The sequence below is a fragment of the Arachis duranensis genome, chromosome 2, assembly GCF_000817695.3.
Source record: "Arachis duranensis cultivar V14167 chromosome 2, aradu.V14167.gnm2.J7QH, whole genome shotgun sequence".
In the NCBI taxonomy this organism is placed as follows: domain Eukaryota; kingdom Viridiplantae; phylum Streptophyta; class Magnoliopsida; order Fabales; family Fabaceae; genus Arachis; species Arachis duranensis.
Genome location: NC_029773.3, coordinates 4,699,394 through 4,716,591, shown reverse-complemented (window position 1 = coordinate 4,716,591; position 17,198 = coordinate 4,699,394). Strand labels below are relative to the sequence as shown.

At 32.7% G+C, this 17,198-nt stretch overlaps 3 protein-coding genes across 5 annotated transcripts in view; 2 read left to right on the top strand and 1 right to left on the bottom strand.

Moving 5' to 3' along the window:
• The first annotated feature begins 248 nt into the window (after positions 1-248).
• LOC107472910 (uncharacterized) lies at positions 249-1,143 on the top strand. The gene is made up of 2 exons (XM_016092436.3): positions 249-356; positions 453-1,143. The coding sequence occupies exons 1-2, from the start codon at positions 255-257 to the stop codon at positions 783-785; spliced, it is 435 nt and encodes a 144-aa protein (XP_015947922.2). The 5' UTR covers positions 249-254; the 3' UTR covers positions 786-1,143.
• Positions 1,144-2,182: 1,039 nt separating this feature from the next.
• The window catches only part of LOC107472909 (CBL-interacting serine/threonine-protein kinase 9), a 39,094-nt gene continuing 24,078 nt past the window's right edge, over positions 2,183-17,198 (bottom strand). The window contains exon 15 of the mRNA XM_021134803.2: positions 2,183-2,327. The gene's annotated coding sequence lies outside the window, so the exon portion shown is untranslated. The remainder of the gene's footprint in view (positions 2,328-17,198) is intronic.
• LOC127739568 (uncharacterized) lies at positions 8,229-12,329 on the top strand. Of its 3 annotated transcripts, none has more exons than XR_008005734.1 (4): positions 8,229-9,139; positions 9,234-10,256; positions 10,352-10,777; positions 11,965-12,329. XR_008005734.1 is itself a non-coding variant. In XM_016092433.3 (3 exons), exons 1-3 carry the CDS (start codon positions 8,414-8,416, stop codon positions 10,682-10,684), a joined length of 2,082 nt encoding a protein of 693 aa, XP_015947919.1. In that variant the 5' UTR covers positions 8,229-8,413; the 3' UTR covers positions 10,685-10,848. The 3 variants fall into 3 exon arrangements, 1 of the variants encoding a protein (XP_015947919.1); XR_008005735.1 differs by having other exon boundaries at positions 11,961-12,329; XM_016092433.3 differs by lacking the exon at positions 11,965-12,329 and having other exon boundaries at positions 10,352-10,848.

Below are 17,198 nucleotides of genomic sequence, written 5' to 3'. Positions count from 1 at the left end.
TCTTCACCGCTATCTCCTCCGACTCCCATTTCGACCCCATCGTCTTTGTCTGGTACGACGCCTTCTACTCTGAGCATGAGAATGGGGTCTCCTCGCAACGCAACAGCATCCAATTGGAGAAGGCTTTTGTTCTCTTCAACCTTGGCGCTGTATGCAGCCAGATTGGGGTCTCTTGCGACCGCACCACCGCCCTTGGCCGTCACCTTGCAATGGACGCATTCAATGCCGCCGCCATATTAAGTAATTGTGTCCAGATGCTGCGCGAGATGATAGCGGCTCAGATTGCCGACTTGACATGGAAGTGTCCCCATTCCCATTCTGATGGATCATCATTAGCTGGATTAGCTGGATATCTTGTATGTATTTCATCTAGCTTTTCAGTTGATTTTTTCTTAGTGCAATTGATTGATGTCAATCTTGATTTGTTAAAGTGTTTGATTGGGATGATGTAGGTTACTCTGCGTTGTCGGAAAGCTTATGATCTGTCGACATTGGGGCCTTTAGCTGAGAATCTTGTTCAATCCTCGATATCTCAATTTCTTGAGTCGAAGATGAAAACCCGCCATGCTCAAACTGATCCTAGTGATGTCACTGAACAATTTCTTTCAGGGTATTGCGAGGCTCAATCCCTGCTTCAAGAGGGATGTCAAACAGCATGCTTGGACCTTCTCTCCGAGGTTGGCCCTGTCATGATTAAGGATGGAAATCTTGTGATCAACCTTAGAGGCATTGGAGGAGATGAGCTCCCAGGAGACCACGGTAACATGACCATAGACAGAAACTAGACAAACTTTAGGAATTAACTTTTTAGTTTCTTTTTTAAATTGGACGTCGGAATTTTGTTTGTTGATGCTAGAAGCCTATAACTATTTTTGTGAATATATTATCTTCGCAATTTTGTTTTTCATGTGTGAATATATTCTTTCTTATTCCTCACTAATTCGTAGTGATCTGTATGCCTCCGATTTCGTAGCCTTTGTTAGTTATTGTTGCATATTGGTAGATAGAAGGTATCAAATTATTGCTTCTGTTGTCATTCAAATCCTTCAAAATTTATTGTTTGTATCTACACAATTTTCCTGATGTGCTGCTAGATCAATATCCTTTGATGACTACTTCTGCATGGTTTGTTTTTCACACTTAAACCAGGTTGAAGGTTCACTACTTATTTTGGAATTTGGATCCTCTAAATTTTGTATTGGTCGTAAACTAGTCATGATTAAATTAGTTTGATGTCATCTTGTAGAGTAATTTTTTTCTGATGATATTTGTTTGCATAAGAACCTGGATTATCCCAAATTCAAAGTAAACAAAAAAAAGAAATTTCTTCTTTGGTATTGAATATTTTTTCTGTCAGTTTTTTTACTACATGTGTACAAAATCTATTCTTACTGATTGTAGATGCGCATAATTTCTTCTATTTTTTTGGCTTCTCCACTTAGTCTTTCTCATTGTATTATGTAAGGCAAGACTTTGCTAGTGTCAACAGTTCTACGAAGGAAAAACTAGAGGAAGCAATTGCCATTCTCTGAATGATGATGAGATTAACAATAAAATTGATGCTATGTTGTTCAAACCTTTTTTTGGCTTTAGTTCGCGCAAGTAAATTGTGAGGTTCATGGTGTCTTTAAAATTATAAAAGTATAATTGAACTAAGTATCGCTTTTGTTGGCTTCTCATTATCTGCAACTATAAAAATTCAATGTCTTTTTTATAATTCTATTTTGTAGATCTCTTTTTTGTCTTAAATGCATAGTTGTCAAATTTAGTGACCATTTTTTTAAATAAATAGAAGACCCCTTAAGCATGTCTCAAAATAATAAAGATTGGGAGTCTTGTTGTCTTTTTTTTTTTTTTTTGGTTAAGGATTGAGTTGTCTTTCTTGTGAATAAATATTGACATAATTAAGTGTTTACTCTAAATATAATCTTTATGCATGGAATAAATCATTAATATTTCCTAACTATGGGAACAGTAGTGCAATGGCACAACCAGCACGTTATTTTAAGATCAAGATTAAATCACTGTGCTGAAAAAAATAGAATTTACAATGAAACTGTTGTTCCAAAACCGAATCCAAAGAATTGTCACACACATAGTAGTTCATAGAATACTTATGTTCAATGGTATTACATGTTCAGAATCCGGAGTCTCTTCTCACTACTTTTCTCTGTGGGAAGAGTGAACTATATCCAAATTAAGATATGAAGGAACTATATACAAAAGTTTTTTACTCTCAAATTTAATTTCAAAATTCTCCAAATTTAACTAGTTACTCTACCTCATTCATAATTCCATGAACCGGGATAATTGCATGTCTACAGCACCTGTGCAACACAACACATAATACATCCAATTATTTAATCATCAGAAAGACCAATAAAAAAAAACCTCTATAAAGCATACCATAAAATGGTATAACAAATTCGCCAAAATCTATTTCCTAATTTTATTGTATAAAACATGCATATTATCACTATTCTTTGATACTAGAATTATTTGAACTTTTTGTTATTAAAAATAAGGATTTGGATCATCTTAATTTTAAATTTCACTTTAACAAATAAAGTATGATCTCTCACCATTTATTTTATAAGTGAGACCAAAAAAATATGAGAGAGAAATTATTCAAGGATGAGAGATCAAACTTTACTCTCTAAAGTTAAAATACAAAATTTAGAGGATCCAAATTCTAAAAATAAGATATGTTCCTGTGTGAGTAACCGTTTCCAAGAACGGTGATGGTGAGTACTGTAATGTCACTCCGATGCGAGTACGAAATAATAGAAATGGTATTAAGAGTGAGTAATGTACCTGCGACTTAGTATATCACTTGTATATATAAATTTGTTGTGGTTGGAACGGTTATAGATATTTCTGAAAGTGTTCCTTAGAGCTTTTCTAATTATTCAGTATCTGAGCTTTGATGGCTTGTTATGGGTTTGTTTAGAGAGATTTGCGGAGAAATCTTTTTGGTGAGTTGAGATTGGCACATGTTTGACTCTAGCTTGATTCGAGTTTATAGATTTTTTAAACCGAGTTGTGACAGTAGGATCATAGCTCCCAAACTTGACTTGTGGGATTGTTTAACTATAAACAGGTTGAGCTGTTGATCTATAACTCAGAATCGGGTAGGGGTATCCGCGAATCGGATCGAATATGATATCCGCGCTTTTTAGTGCCGGATCGGATATCGGATATATCTGCATAATTAAACCTTCTCTTTAGTCATATTTCTAGGTAAAAAAATTCGATAAAAATATTTCTTTCATACTTTTAAACTTATTTATTCCTAAAATTTTTTTAATCAAACTCTTTCTAAATAACAAAAATAAAATAATACAATATATGAATAATAATTTCTAACTAAAACATACAAACAAGTAAATATAATACCAAACATATATATTTATTTATTTATTTTTTAATTATTATGTTGCGGATCTGCAAATCAGATATGCGGATGTAGAGCAGATATCCGCGATCAGATCTGCAAAGGGTGCGGATCGGATCCGATCAATTTGTGGATCGAATCGTATCCGCAATTTTTGGATCGGATGCGGATATTTACCGTGGATCTGCAGATACGATCTGATCCATAGACACCCCTAGAATTGGGACAGTAGAAGCCCCCAAAACTTGTTTATTGAAAATTCTGAAAATAGGGGAATCGGAATGGTGCTAATAACGTGTTATATGTTGAAAAATAATAGTTATGTTAGAGAGAAGAGTTTGAGGTTTTGAGTTAAAAAAATAACAAAATAAAAAAGAAACTAATAGTTATTATGAAGAATTATAATATAATAACATGAGAATTAGTCTTTAATATCAGTTAATTATATATATATGGTAAATTTTACTCTACCCTTCCTATAATAACATGTATATTACCCTCTGTGATATGTCACTCTCTAATTGGTAGTTATGTTAACTATAGTTAAACTATTGGTAATTAAATTATAGCCCAAATGGGTAATTGTATAATTTACTAAACTATTAAAAATTCAATTTTTTGTTTCTTCCCCAAATCATGCTCCGAACAAATGAACCCTTGTTTTCAACTGATGATGTTATATCAAAGGCATGTTGTGGCTTTGCAGAATCAGCTACCCAAAATCGTGAAGACTTCTTGCAAATGTTGATCCTTAGGAAAAAAATTCCAGCATGGTTTGAGCATCAGGAAGAAGATGACGAAGTATCAGTGTCATTTCCCCAAAATTGTCCTTCAATTGAAACCATCGCACTTGCTCTCTGTTTCCTAATTGAAATTGAAGAATATATTGACGCAGTACAGCCATTGGTGATCTACAACGGTGAAAAATTCATCAACGCGAGTTTATCCGTGGGCCACTTGTTTAGATCATTTGTTCATTGTCTGCGTGAATGGTTACTATTTTAGTAAGCTGTTATGTCAACATAATATAATTTCAGGTTATCATCATGATGATCTTGATATAGGATGTAGATATGGAGCACGTTGGGTGACTAAGTGTGTGTTTGGATTACGGTTTATAAACGGGAGTTTGCATAAAATTGATTTTTGTAAAATTGATGATTTTGATGAAAAGTTAGTTTGGATTAACGTGATTTATTTTTGGTAATTTTTATATCAAAATTGATTGTAGTAAAATAAATGTTGTTTAGATTATACTACTCAAAATCATTTTTAGATGAAAAATTACTAAAAGAGACATCAGTTTAAATAATTTTTTTATATATATGCAAAATCAGAACGCTAATAAAAATAATATAAAAATATTTATCATATAAATAAAATAAATACAATAAAAAATAAAAATATGAAAGATAGTATTATAAATTTTATAATGTCAAACAAAAAGAAAATATTTTATAATTTTTATAGTACTGTTAGTACTCTTTAATTTAGTATTATTTTAGACTATAAATTTTCATTATTTATGGCTTTATTGTTACTTATAATTAAATTTTTATTTATTTTATCCTTTTTTATAGGATCATCATTTATATTATACAAAATTTTGATAATAAACGTAGTATATAATAATTATAATTACAAATTTTACAAGGTCAGAATAAAGAATATAAAAATTAATACAAAACAAAAATAGAGTACATCAAAAAATGAAAAAAAAATCGTACAGATCAAAAATAATAAAAATTCCATAAAATCAACAATATATATCATATGAACAAAAAAATACAATAAAAATAAATAAAATTCGTATGAATAAAATCAAATAAAAAAATAAAAAATTTCATACACAACCTAAATACAATGCAGTAAAGGATAGGAAAAAAAAATTCATATGAGCAAAAAAATAATAAAAATATCATAAAAAAAGTCAACAACATTTGTCATATGAATAAAAGAAATACAATAAAATAAATAAAAAATCATATGAACAAAGCCAAACAAAAATAAAAAAAAAGATTTCATAAAAAATATACCTATAAAAAATAATATAGTAAATGATAAAAAAAACTCATAAAAATATAACATAAGAAATCAGAACACTACACAAATAATATAAAAATATTTATCATATAAATAAAAAATATAATAAAAAATATAAAAATTAAAATATAAAAATGAGTACTAAAAATAAAAAAATTAAAATATTCAATTTGCTGGTGATTAAAACAAATCTGAACTATTTTAATGAAAAAATAAATTAGAACGAACAACTATGAAAAAGTAGGAAGAACTACAAAGAATTATTGTGAAGGTAATAGTTACTGGTATCCTTTTCAAAGAAGAAAATGAAGGGTAGGGTTGGTAAAAAAAAATAAAATTTTCATCTAATTTTCCAAGGATAATAAGTAACCATGAAACGCAGAGGCTACAAATTTTAGCTTCTCCTGAACGTGCTTTCAGAAGCAGAATCAATTCTGCGTTCAGAAAGATAAAAATGGCCAAACATAAAAGTGAAACTTTCAAGAAGCTCAAACGTACTTCTCTCCTCTCCAACGCGTTTGCCAAACACACCCTAAGCAAGACGAATAGGGTACAGGTTGAGTTATTTTTTCTTTCAATTTCAGAGAGGAATGGAAAAATGGGCATTGAACTTCTGAACAATGATAAGAAATATAACTTTACTTTTTAATGTTTACAGAAATTATATATTCTTCCCTCTTATAAAAATATTTAATTACAAAGTTACTCTACTTTAGTTAATATATTAACTCTTATTAAGTTAAATTAACTCAAACTAAAACTAAACATCCAATTAAAACATGCCATGTCATAAGGGGTAATTTACATGTTGATTTAGAGGGGGTTGGGTAGAACTCACCTATTTTTAATGGATTTGACCACTGTTGATGATCGGTTCAAATGTTGGTATGATCTACTAATTGAACCAGTCAGACCACCAATTTATTGATTTCTAATCGAACCGACTAGTCCGATCACATTCTAATAACTATGATACTATGTCTCTTTTATTATAATTAAATTATTTTTTTAAAATAAAAATATATCTCTTTTTTTAATCTTTCTTTTTTATTTATCCACCTTATACTTTTTATATGTTATTGTTAATTATTATTTTTATAACTAAAATATATATATCATATGATTTTTCATTATAATTAAAATTAAAATTTATTATATATTATTAATTTAAAAATCAAAATCACAAAATGTATTACATAGCACTATTTTATTGTAATTGAAATAGTCCATTTGATTAGAAATTAGTAAAAAAAAAAGAGGAGCTTTGGCGGGTTTAACCCGCCAGCCCGCAATTAGGCGGGGCGGGCTAGGATTCTAGGACCGCCTAATTAGGCGGGGCGGGGCGGGCTTCCCCGCTTGCCACCCCTAGCAGTTACAGTCACAAATCCTTATGCCATTATAATTGATACTAAAAGGGGAGTGGGTGTAATGGACGGTGGAGATGCTATTTATGATTTGAATGGTTTTTATCAGGGGTCATCTATTTGATAACTTGCAATGTTTGTGAATTCAAGAGGGAGTTTGCTTGGAGTTCTATCTGATGTTCTCATTTTTAGTTCTTTTGATGTAACAAGTTACTAGAGAAAGGCTTTTGGAGTATGAGAAACAGAAGTTAATGTTTTCTGTTATTTCTGTACGAGAAAGTGTTGGCTTGGAGTGTTTTAGAATGGGAAAAAAGAAGAATAAGGGAAAATATTAGGTTTTGGAAGAGAAAATGGAGGTGGCCATAGATGAGACGAACCCTGTGTCTTGGGCTGGTGTAAGTGTTAAATCGTGGGTGTTGTTATTTGATTATGAGCAAAGTGTAGATCAGCTGAGGTTGGCGAGTTGAGTTAGGGAGGGGAATAGACCTAGAGTCGAGGTTTTACTTTGTAATATGTCGGATAGAGTGTGTCATAAAGGAGAGCATTGAAGAAATATCTTTTTGACAAGAAGTTAGCCTCTGAAATTGAAGGGCTGTGGACAAGAAAATCGAGGAGCTCCTTGAAGATGCAGTCGAGTTTGCTGATGAGAGCTCTCCCCCTCCCCGCAGCTAGCTTCTGGAGAACATATTTGCTGATCCAAAAGGTTTTGGAATTGGTCCGGATGGAAAGTATAGATGCGAGGATCCAAAGTCACCCAAGGCACTGCTCATGTCTAATCCTTTCAATTCTGACTATCTATCTGCTTGGTGCTTTATTTTTGTATGCATGTTCTTATTTGTCTATGCTTACTGGTCATTAAAAAATTACTTACAGAATGTATTACTGTTATTATTACCTTTTCTAATATAAACAAGATTTGTTCTCTAGGTTGGTGTTATTGGTGGTTGAACTAGTATCAAGAATGATAATCCCCAAAGTCTGATTATCTTGCTTTGCCGTTTATATATTATCTGGACCATGTAAAATAATATTGTAGTGTTACATCTTTTGCTATTGCTGTTGACCCATTTATCCAAATTTGCTAATTATAGTTAGTGTTTGATTTGGCGCAGAGAAAACTCAAACTATGATTTGGTGAGTGTAGATTAACACATTTGGATGCAATTATTCAAAAGCCAACGCGACCCTCAATTAAAAAGAAGGGGGATAAGATCTCTGAATTTATTATTACGAGACAATGTAATTTTTTTGCTAAAAAGCATCTTAAACCCTCCTTTTCCAAAGTTAAATACAAAAAAAAGTCCGATCACCATCACCACTAGCAACCTCGCTTTCATAGTCAGAATTTCTACCTCTACTATCTGCATTGTATAAATATATAAAAATAGGAATAAATTTTTGTGTTTGGCCTCCAAGTTTTATTTCTAGTTCGGGTAGATTGGATTTTTGTTGAACAAGAATTCTCCAATCCAAGGTGTGTCTTTAGGCCCGTTTAATAAAAACAGAAATAATGTTTTATTGGATATATTAATAGGTTAAAGAGGAATCACAAATCCAATTCCGATTTTCATCGATTTACTCATTCCTAATCCTACCCTGGTTCGCCATCGCCATGAGCAACGGTACTCAGAGGTTGTTGAACCCGAACCCGAATCCAGAAAGGGTGCTGAAAATCCCAGTGAAGAAGACTGATCCGGTGGAGCTGTACAGGCCGTTACGCAATTTGGTAGCGACAAGATACTCAGAGAGCGATGCACAGAAAGTTGAAAACGTTCTCGAAACCCTTAACAAATGCCGCAAGGACATAGTGGAGCGATTTGGGGACCTCTCATTTTCCATGCAACGTGACTGCCTCATTCACTACTTCAAATGTCTCTGCATGGTTGACCCACTCTTCACGGCTGTCTCCTCCGACGCCGGCTCCGACCCGATCACCTTTTTCTGGTACGACGCCTTCCTCCCTGAGCATGAGGATGGGGTCTCCTCGCAGCGCAACAGCATCCAATTGGAGAAGGCTGATGTTCTCTTCAACCTTGGCGCCGTATGCAGCCAGATTGGGGCCTCTTGCGACCACAACACCGCCCTTGGCCGTCACCTTGCAATGGACGCCTTCAATGCCGCTGCCAAATTCTTCTTCAAACTCTGGAAGGATTTTGCCAAGGGCGTCTCCGCCACCCTCGACTTGACTCTCGTCTTCGCCGAGGCTCTGCACAGCCTCTTCTCCGCTCAGGCTTCCGAGCTCAAATTACAGCAACAACTCCACGACGACAACAACTACAACAACGCCGTCGCCAGTCCCGCTCTCCAACAACATCGAATTGCCGTTTCGTTTGAATCGGTCAGTCTTCACTCTTGATTGGTTTTACATTTATTTTTTCATTTTAGATTTTTAATATTATGATGATGATGATGATGATGAATTGATGATGTAGATTTTTAAGCATTATCAGAGAGCAGGTGATCTGATATTTGGTGATTCGGCTGCAATCAAACATGTCTGCTCATTTGACGAAACTTGGATACCTCATCTTCGTCAGAAGAAGAAATACTTTCAGGTGCAGGCTCATCAGACGCGATCATCCATCCTACCCGAATCCCAGATACCTGAAACATTTTCATTGCTCCAATATTATCCTCTTGGTCATGATGCAGAATCTGTCACTGAAAAACTAATTGGAGGGATTTGCAGCCACGCGGTCCTGTGGAGAGCCAAGCGAGAAGGAATATACCTTGACCTCATCCTTTCCGAGTACAGCCCTTTCAAGATTATGGATGGTGGAAAGCTGGTGGCTAACCCATGGGACATGCCTCCTCCTTATCCAACAAATTTCGCAATCCGCTCATCTTCGTTTCCGTCACATATTCTGGCATTTCCTTTGAAGAAGACTGAGCCCTTAGACCTCTACGGGACTCTGCGCAACTGCTTTGTCTTCAAATACTCTGAGAGCGTGGCAGAGAGAGTAGAAGGCCTTCTTCAAATGCTAAACAAATTGCGTAGTGAAATGCTGCGTGATGACCTCTCTCTACCCGTTCGCCGTGACTGCCTCCTCCACTATTTCAAGTGCCTTTGCATGATTGAGCCTTTGTTCCTTATGACTGACTTGCCTAATCCGCCTATCTTTGTTTGGTACGATGCCTTCAACCCACAACAGAAGTCTTCTCAGCACCATATTCATTTCGAGAAGGCCTCTGTTCTCTTCAACCTGGGAGCCCTCTGCACCCAAATTGCTATCTCCTGCGATCTCACCACCATCCAAGGCCATCGCCTTGCCAAGGACGCCTTAAATGATGCTTCACATTGGTTCTTCATACTGCCTCTTGAGGCTAAGAAGGTATCTGCCACCATTGACTTGTCCGTAAACTGTGCCAGGATGCTGCATGATATAATATCCGCTCAGATTGCCGACTTGGAATGGAATTTTCCTCATTCTCGTCCTGATCGATCATCATTACCTGTATATCCTCTATTTATCATTATCTAGCTTTTTCATTAGCGCATTTGATTGATGTCAGTCTTGATTTGTTAAATTGTTTGATTGGGATGATGTAGGTTACTCTGCTTTATCAGAAAGCTTATGCTCTGTTGACATCTGGGCCTGAAAATCTTGTTCCATCCTCAATACCTCAATATCTTGAGGAGAAGATGAAAACCTGCGCGGTTGAAACTGCTCCTACTGATGTCACTGAACAATTTCTATCAGGGTATTGTATGGCTCAATCTGTGATTCGAAAGAGTTGTCTACCACCATGCTTGGACCTTCACTCCGAGGTTGGCCCTATCATGATTAAGGATGGAAATTTTGTGATCAACCTTAGAGGCAGTATCGGTCGCATTGGAGGAGATGAGCTCCCAAGAGACGTCAGTAACATGACCATAAACTGAAACTAGACAAACTTTAGGAATTAGCATTGGAGGAGATGAGTTCCCAGGAGACCACAGTAACATGACCATAGACAGAAACTTGACAAACTTTAGGTATTAACTTTTTAGTTTCTTTTTTAAATTGGACGTCGGAATTTTTTTGTTGATGCTAGAAGCCTAGAACTATTTTTGTGAATATATTATCTTCGTAATTTTGTTTGTTGATGTGTGAATATATTCTTTCTTATTCCTCACTAATTCTTAGTGATCTGTATGCCTCTGATTCCGTAGCCTTTGTTAGTTATTGTTGCATATTGGTAGATAGAAGGTATCAAATTATTACTTCTGTTGTCATTCAAATCCTTCAAAATTTATTGTTTGTAACTACACAATTTTCCTGATGTGCTGCTGGATCCATTCATGAGTTCTGCATTGTTTGTTTTTCTTACTTGGACCAGGTTGAAGGTTCACTACTCATTTGGTATTATTGGTAAACTAGACATGATTAAATTAGTTTGATGTCATCTGGTAGAGTAATTTTTTTCTGATGATATTTGTTTGTATAAGAATCTGGATAATCCCAAATTCAAAGTAAAAAAACAAAAAAGAACAGAAATTTCTTCTCTGGTATTGAATAATTTTTCTATCAGTTTTTACTATATATGTACAAAATCTTTTCTTACAGTTTGTGGATGCACATAATTTCTTCTATTTTTTTGGCTTCTCAAAACTAGAGGAAGCAATTGCCTTTCTCTGAATGATGATGAGATTAAGAATAATATTGATGCTATGTTGGGCCAAATCAAGATTAGTCATCCTACCTTGTTCAAACTTTTTTTTGGCTTTAATTCACTTAAGTAAATTGTTCGGTTCATGGTTTAGTCTTTGAAATTGTAGAAGTATAATTGAACTAAGTATCTCTTTTGTTGGCTTTTCATTAAAATAGTTATTAACTACAATATTTTCTTCTTTTTACCCTTCTTATTATTCATTATTTGCAACTCCATATAAAAATTCAGTGTCTTTTATAATTCTATTTGGTAGATCTCTTTTTTGTCCTAAATGGTTAATTATCAAACTTAGTGCCCATCTTTTTTAAATAAATAAAAGACCCCTTAAGCATGTTGTCTCAAAATAATAAAGATTCAGTGACATGTTGTCTTTGATACATGACATAGCACAATGGCGTCGTTTGATTCATGTAGCCGACCCCACTTACTGGGACAAGGCTTTGTTGTTGTTGTTGTTGTTGTCTTTTGTGTGAATAAATATTGACAGAATTAAGTGTTTACTGGAGGTAGTAACGTTGGCATTGGAGGAGACATTGGAGGAGACGAGCTTGCTGGAGACCACCACAGTAACACTACCATGGAGGAAAACTAAACAAGTTCATTTCTATAATTTTTCTTTTGAAATTAGTTATAATATGGGAACAGTAGTATAATGCCACAACCAGCACGTTATTTTATGATCAAGATTAAATAACTATGCTGGAAAAAATAGAATTTACAATGAAACTGTTGTTCCAAAACCGAATCCAAAAGATGGTCACACACATAGTAGTTCATAGAATACTTATGTTCAATTGTGTTACATGTTCAGAATCCAGAGTCTCTTATCACTACTTTTCTCTGTGGGGAGAGTGAACTATATCCAAATTAAGATATGAAGGAACTATATACAAAAGTTTTTTACTCTCAAATTTAATTTCAAAACTCTCCAAATTTAACAAGTTACTCTATCTCATTCATAATTCCATGAACCGGATGCATGTCTACAACACCTGTGCAACACAACACATAATACATCCAATTATTTAATCATCAGAAAGACCAATAAAAAAACCTCTGAGATAAAGCATACCATAAAATGGTATAAGAAATTTGCCAAAATCTATTCCTAATTCTATTGTATAAACATGCCTATTATCACTATTCTTTCATACTCGAATGTATCTTAATTTTAGTGAGTTGGCTCGCATCAAATCTATTTGAACTTTTTGTTATTAAAAATAAGATACATATTAGGCCAAAAAAGAACAGGCTGTACCTTTTATTCCTCAAACTAGTGTAAAATTCGCGCTAGACCAAATATTGTTTTATTGCATAAATTTATTGGTACTTATTTATTAATAATTGTTACTTTTAATTTGAAAAAATTCTTGTGTATAAAAATTCATTGTATAATATATAAAACTGTTTCATTTTTACTTTTTAGATATCCAATAATCTTGATATTTTTTTACTCTATCTATATGAATAGATTCTACTTAAATGTAAAAGCTATTATGTTTATGTGTTTAAATAAATATTGCTATAATTTGTTAATTAATATAAAATTCAAAAAAAGTAAAACTTTAATAAAAATAATTTATATTATAATCACACGCAAAATAAATACTAACTAAGTTAAGTGACGTTTAGATATATTATTAGAACTTTTGGGTATAATCTGCGTGAGTTGTGTACTTAATCAATTTTATTGTATTATGTATAGTTTGTTTACTAAAAAATTAATATATATTTATTAAAAGAATTAATTTACTTATGTTTAATCCAATTAATTTATATTTTTTAAAATTTTATTAAATGGTAACCTTTAAAATATATTTTAACAATTTAAAAAAAATTAGATAAATTAACTATTATATAAAGATAAAATTAACTATTTCAAATTAACCTTCCTTCACCAAAATTTTGAATAAAAAATATTTAATTTATTGTTTGTCATGATAGCAACTATTTTCAAAATTACTTTCACTAATAAAATACACAATCGTTATTTCTTTAAAAAAGTCATTTGCATAATTCAAATTTAAGCTTGGCTAATAAATGGATAACTCTACTTTTAAAAGATAATTCTATATTATTTATTTGCAGCATTTAAAATTAGCATAATAAGAGATATCGATAGTAATTTGCCTATAAATTAGTAATAAAATATTTGATTTACTTTCTTTAATTGTAAATGAAGTCTTTTACAAAATACATTAAAAATATTATCAGCAAACTTATAATGATTGAAACCAAATTTCTCAAATGAAATATGAATAGAGAACCATACTGTAGACGTTGGCACTCCAAAGCATAAAAAAAAAATAATTTAAAATAATAAAAGAGACTACCATCAAATAACAATTATAAAAGAATAAGACAACTTCGAATAATAAAAAAAGCATAACATCATGCAGCTTCTTCCATAACTATTGTAACAATTAGCAAAGAGAATAGAAGAAAAATTTAAAATGACACCAACATAGAAAATTTATTCATTTAATAAAACTATGACTTTCACATTAACATAATTTATCAACATCTCGATTGAAGATACATGACTTGTTTAATTGAAATTGGTTGAAAATGAAATTATGAAAGTAATCCAGTGCTTTTGGTATGTATATACATGGGATATCTGAAGCCATCCGTTCATGGAAATAAAAAATGAAGGAGATGTCCTCAACTTTTTATTACTTTTATAGGTCCAATAAAATATTTTATAGGATTATTGACAAAACTACTTAAAAAACTATAAAAAACCATTTCTCACTAGCAAGGCCATAATCGTTGTCTTTGGTGTAACCTGCAACTGCATATTATCAAACGAACATAAGCACAACATACATAGTAGTATATTACTATCTAAATAGCTAAACTTTAAAGTGACTATTTTGTAATTCATGCCTTCAGGACTAAATTCAGTTTAATTGAAATGATTCAACTTCACATCAGTAATACTACTACTTAGTACAATGAAGCAATAAAATTCAAAACACTTAAAGTAATAACACCAAAGAGCACAAAATTTTTCTAAAAAACCAAAAGTAAATAAACACTTCCATGATGAAGTAAGATAAGCAAAAAATATGTAAGATCCATCACTAACAGAATGAGTAACATAAGAAACTACCTTATATGCTAAGAGATTGCCTGCTTTTCAATCAATGAAGAAGTTAGTTCTCGAATTTGGTCATCTTTCTCATTTGCTAGAATTTTTGCCTTTATTGCTGCTACAACACGTTTTACTTTTTTCATTTTATTATCATCTATCTTCTGTATACCAAAATCTACTCTTGTGATATTCTATGGTTGATCTTTGTCCATCATCATATGAAGGTTATATTCTTTCACATTGACTCATATATATATATATAACACACCCAAAATAAAAACTAATAACTACATAAAAAAATCATTCTGAGTAGACTTTTGTTCATATGCATACCGCTTATTAATCTATAAATAACTACTATATTATTTTTTACTAAATGTGTCTGGATATTGGGGAAAAAAAAGACAGACTTATTTTTTTGCCATTTTCCGCACCAGAAATTGATCCCACTGGATGTGAAGGAGACATAGTAGCTGAAATTCACTTTTCTCTGATAACTCAACATCTATTACCGGGTCTTTTATTTGCAGACGGTCACCAGCTAAACATGCAGATAGTGTTTGTGACTTGAGAAAGAACTACACTCTGTCTAAAGAATGCAAAAAGAAATCACACTCAACATTTTAGAAAAAATAATTTCTAGACAAAATAAAAAGAAAAGTAAACATAATTGGCAAATTTTGCTCGATAAAAGCTACAAAAGCATGGAATTTAGTTGAAGAATTCTATGTGAGTAACTTTTAAATATATTGCCCTCTTTGCTCCTTTTTTTGGGCGTAAACCTCTTTACTCTAAATTTGCTAACACATTTTAGTACAAACCCACTCAACCGCAAGTTAAACAACACTAACTCAGAAACAAAATACTATTGTAGTAAAAACTTTTAAAACCATTACATTGCATCAAAAGGTACGACTTCCTTAAGAACTATAGATAATAATTTGCATAGTTTTTCATTATTTGCTTCATGCACCGGGTCTTAAACTTAAAATAAAGTGACAAAGATGGAGGTAGCAAGTAACTTTTTCAACATGATGGTATGGTAGATCTTAATGGCTATAATAAAAGTTTTTCCTTTATTCAATGCTTAGACCTCATTTGAGTGTCACTGACTACTATTTTACACGCAGCCTACTAACTCTCAACAATTGCTTCTATGGCTGCAGTTCAAATGGAGAAATGGTTAGTTTTACTCTCTCTCACTGAGAAAGCCAAGGCACAAAGCACGCTATATCCACACCCTCCGCATCCTCAGTAACTAAAAGAATTAAAAGTTGTATAAAAGAAACTTAAATTCATATCACAAGCTTAGACTCTAGGTCTATATTAGAACTGATATATTATTCTATTAATCATTGCTTTTATTTATTTATAACGGAATTTAAACAAAATAGAAGCCTGAATGCTTGAACTTGTGTATTCAATTCTTGTAGATGAAATAAATGATTGAGAAATTGAAATCACTATTATTACTTTTGGATAAACTTCATTAACGAATAGAAAATTAGTAAAATACAGAAATTAGTATTATTACGTACTAAATACACATGCACTAAGTGCCTATTGCAGTAACTTATCACATCATGAAGTAATTTTCATTGCAAAAGCACAGAGAGATTTTTATACTCATTTGTTGAATAGATCAACTAAAACATGCATACACAAAGGGATTAGAATTCAGAAACTTTAGCTAAGGACTTTGATGAGTTTGGAAAACTCTTATTAAATTTTGATGATGAACAAACATTATTAAAATATTAAATTACAAAATTATTAATTTGATCTTATTTCATATTTGCTTAATTAATAATTTTGTTGTGCAGATTTTACCTTGGGTCGGAAAACAAAGATGTTGCTAGCCCAAAATTAAAAATCAGCATTGCTATATGAGGCTGAATTATTAAATGGGCCAGAATAAACATTATTGTTGCAAGCCCAAACAAATGCTTTCTTATGTGCTCTATGCTTGATCCGAAATCAATTTTATCAGGAAAGCAAATGTTAACCAAATGCGCCAGTTTTAATCTCAATGTTACAAGCCCAAATTCTATTAATGATAAAAGGTTCCAAGCTTGGTCCGAAACCAAGGAAAAATGAAAGCAAAGTGCTTCCAACGGAACCAAGCCTTTAACCATGTGATGGATTTCAAAATCTATTACATTGTCAATTAATGCATGGGGAACATGAGAGAGAAATTCAGCTGATTTGATTGATGGCTATTATGACAAACACGCCACTCTAAGCTAAGGGAAGTAAAAGCAAGCTATTCTCAAATTAATGTGTTTAACCACTCTACATTGCTTTTCTTCAGATTCTTTAATTCTCTCTCATCTCTTTCTTCTTCATTCTTCGGTCTTTGTCCAGTAAACCATGGACGCTGTGCTCATCAACAAAGAAAAGGAAGAAGCTGCATGCATCAAGACCATCAAGCTAATGATGGCAAGAAAACACACCAAAATAAAAGTGAGCTGTGGCTAAGATACTTACCAAATGTGGTTAGATTTGGTGAGGCTATCTTGAGCCTTACATGCTCAAAAATGGACGTTGAAGATTCGGCCAAGAGGAGAGATTCTTGAAGCATGGCTTGTCTTTGATTCTGCTCAACCACCACAGGGAGTAGCTAGAGTGGCGAAGTGATGGTTGAAGG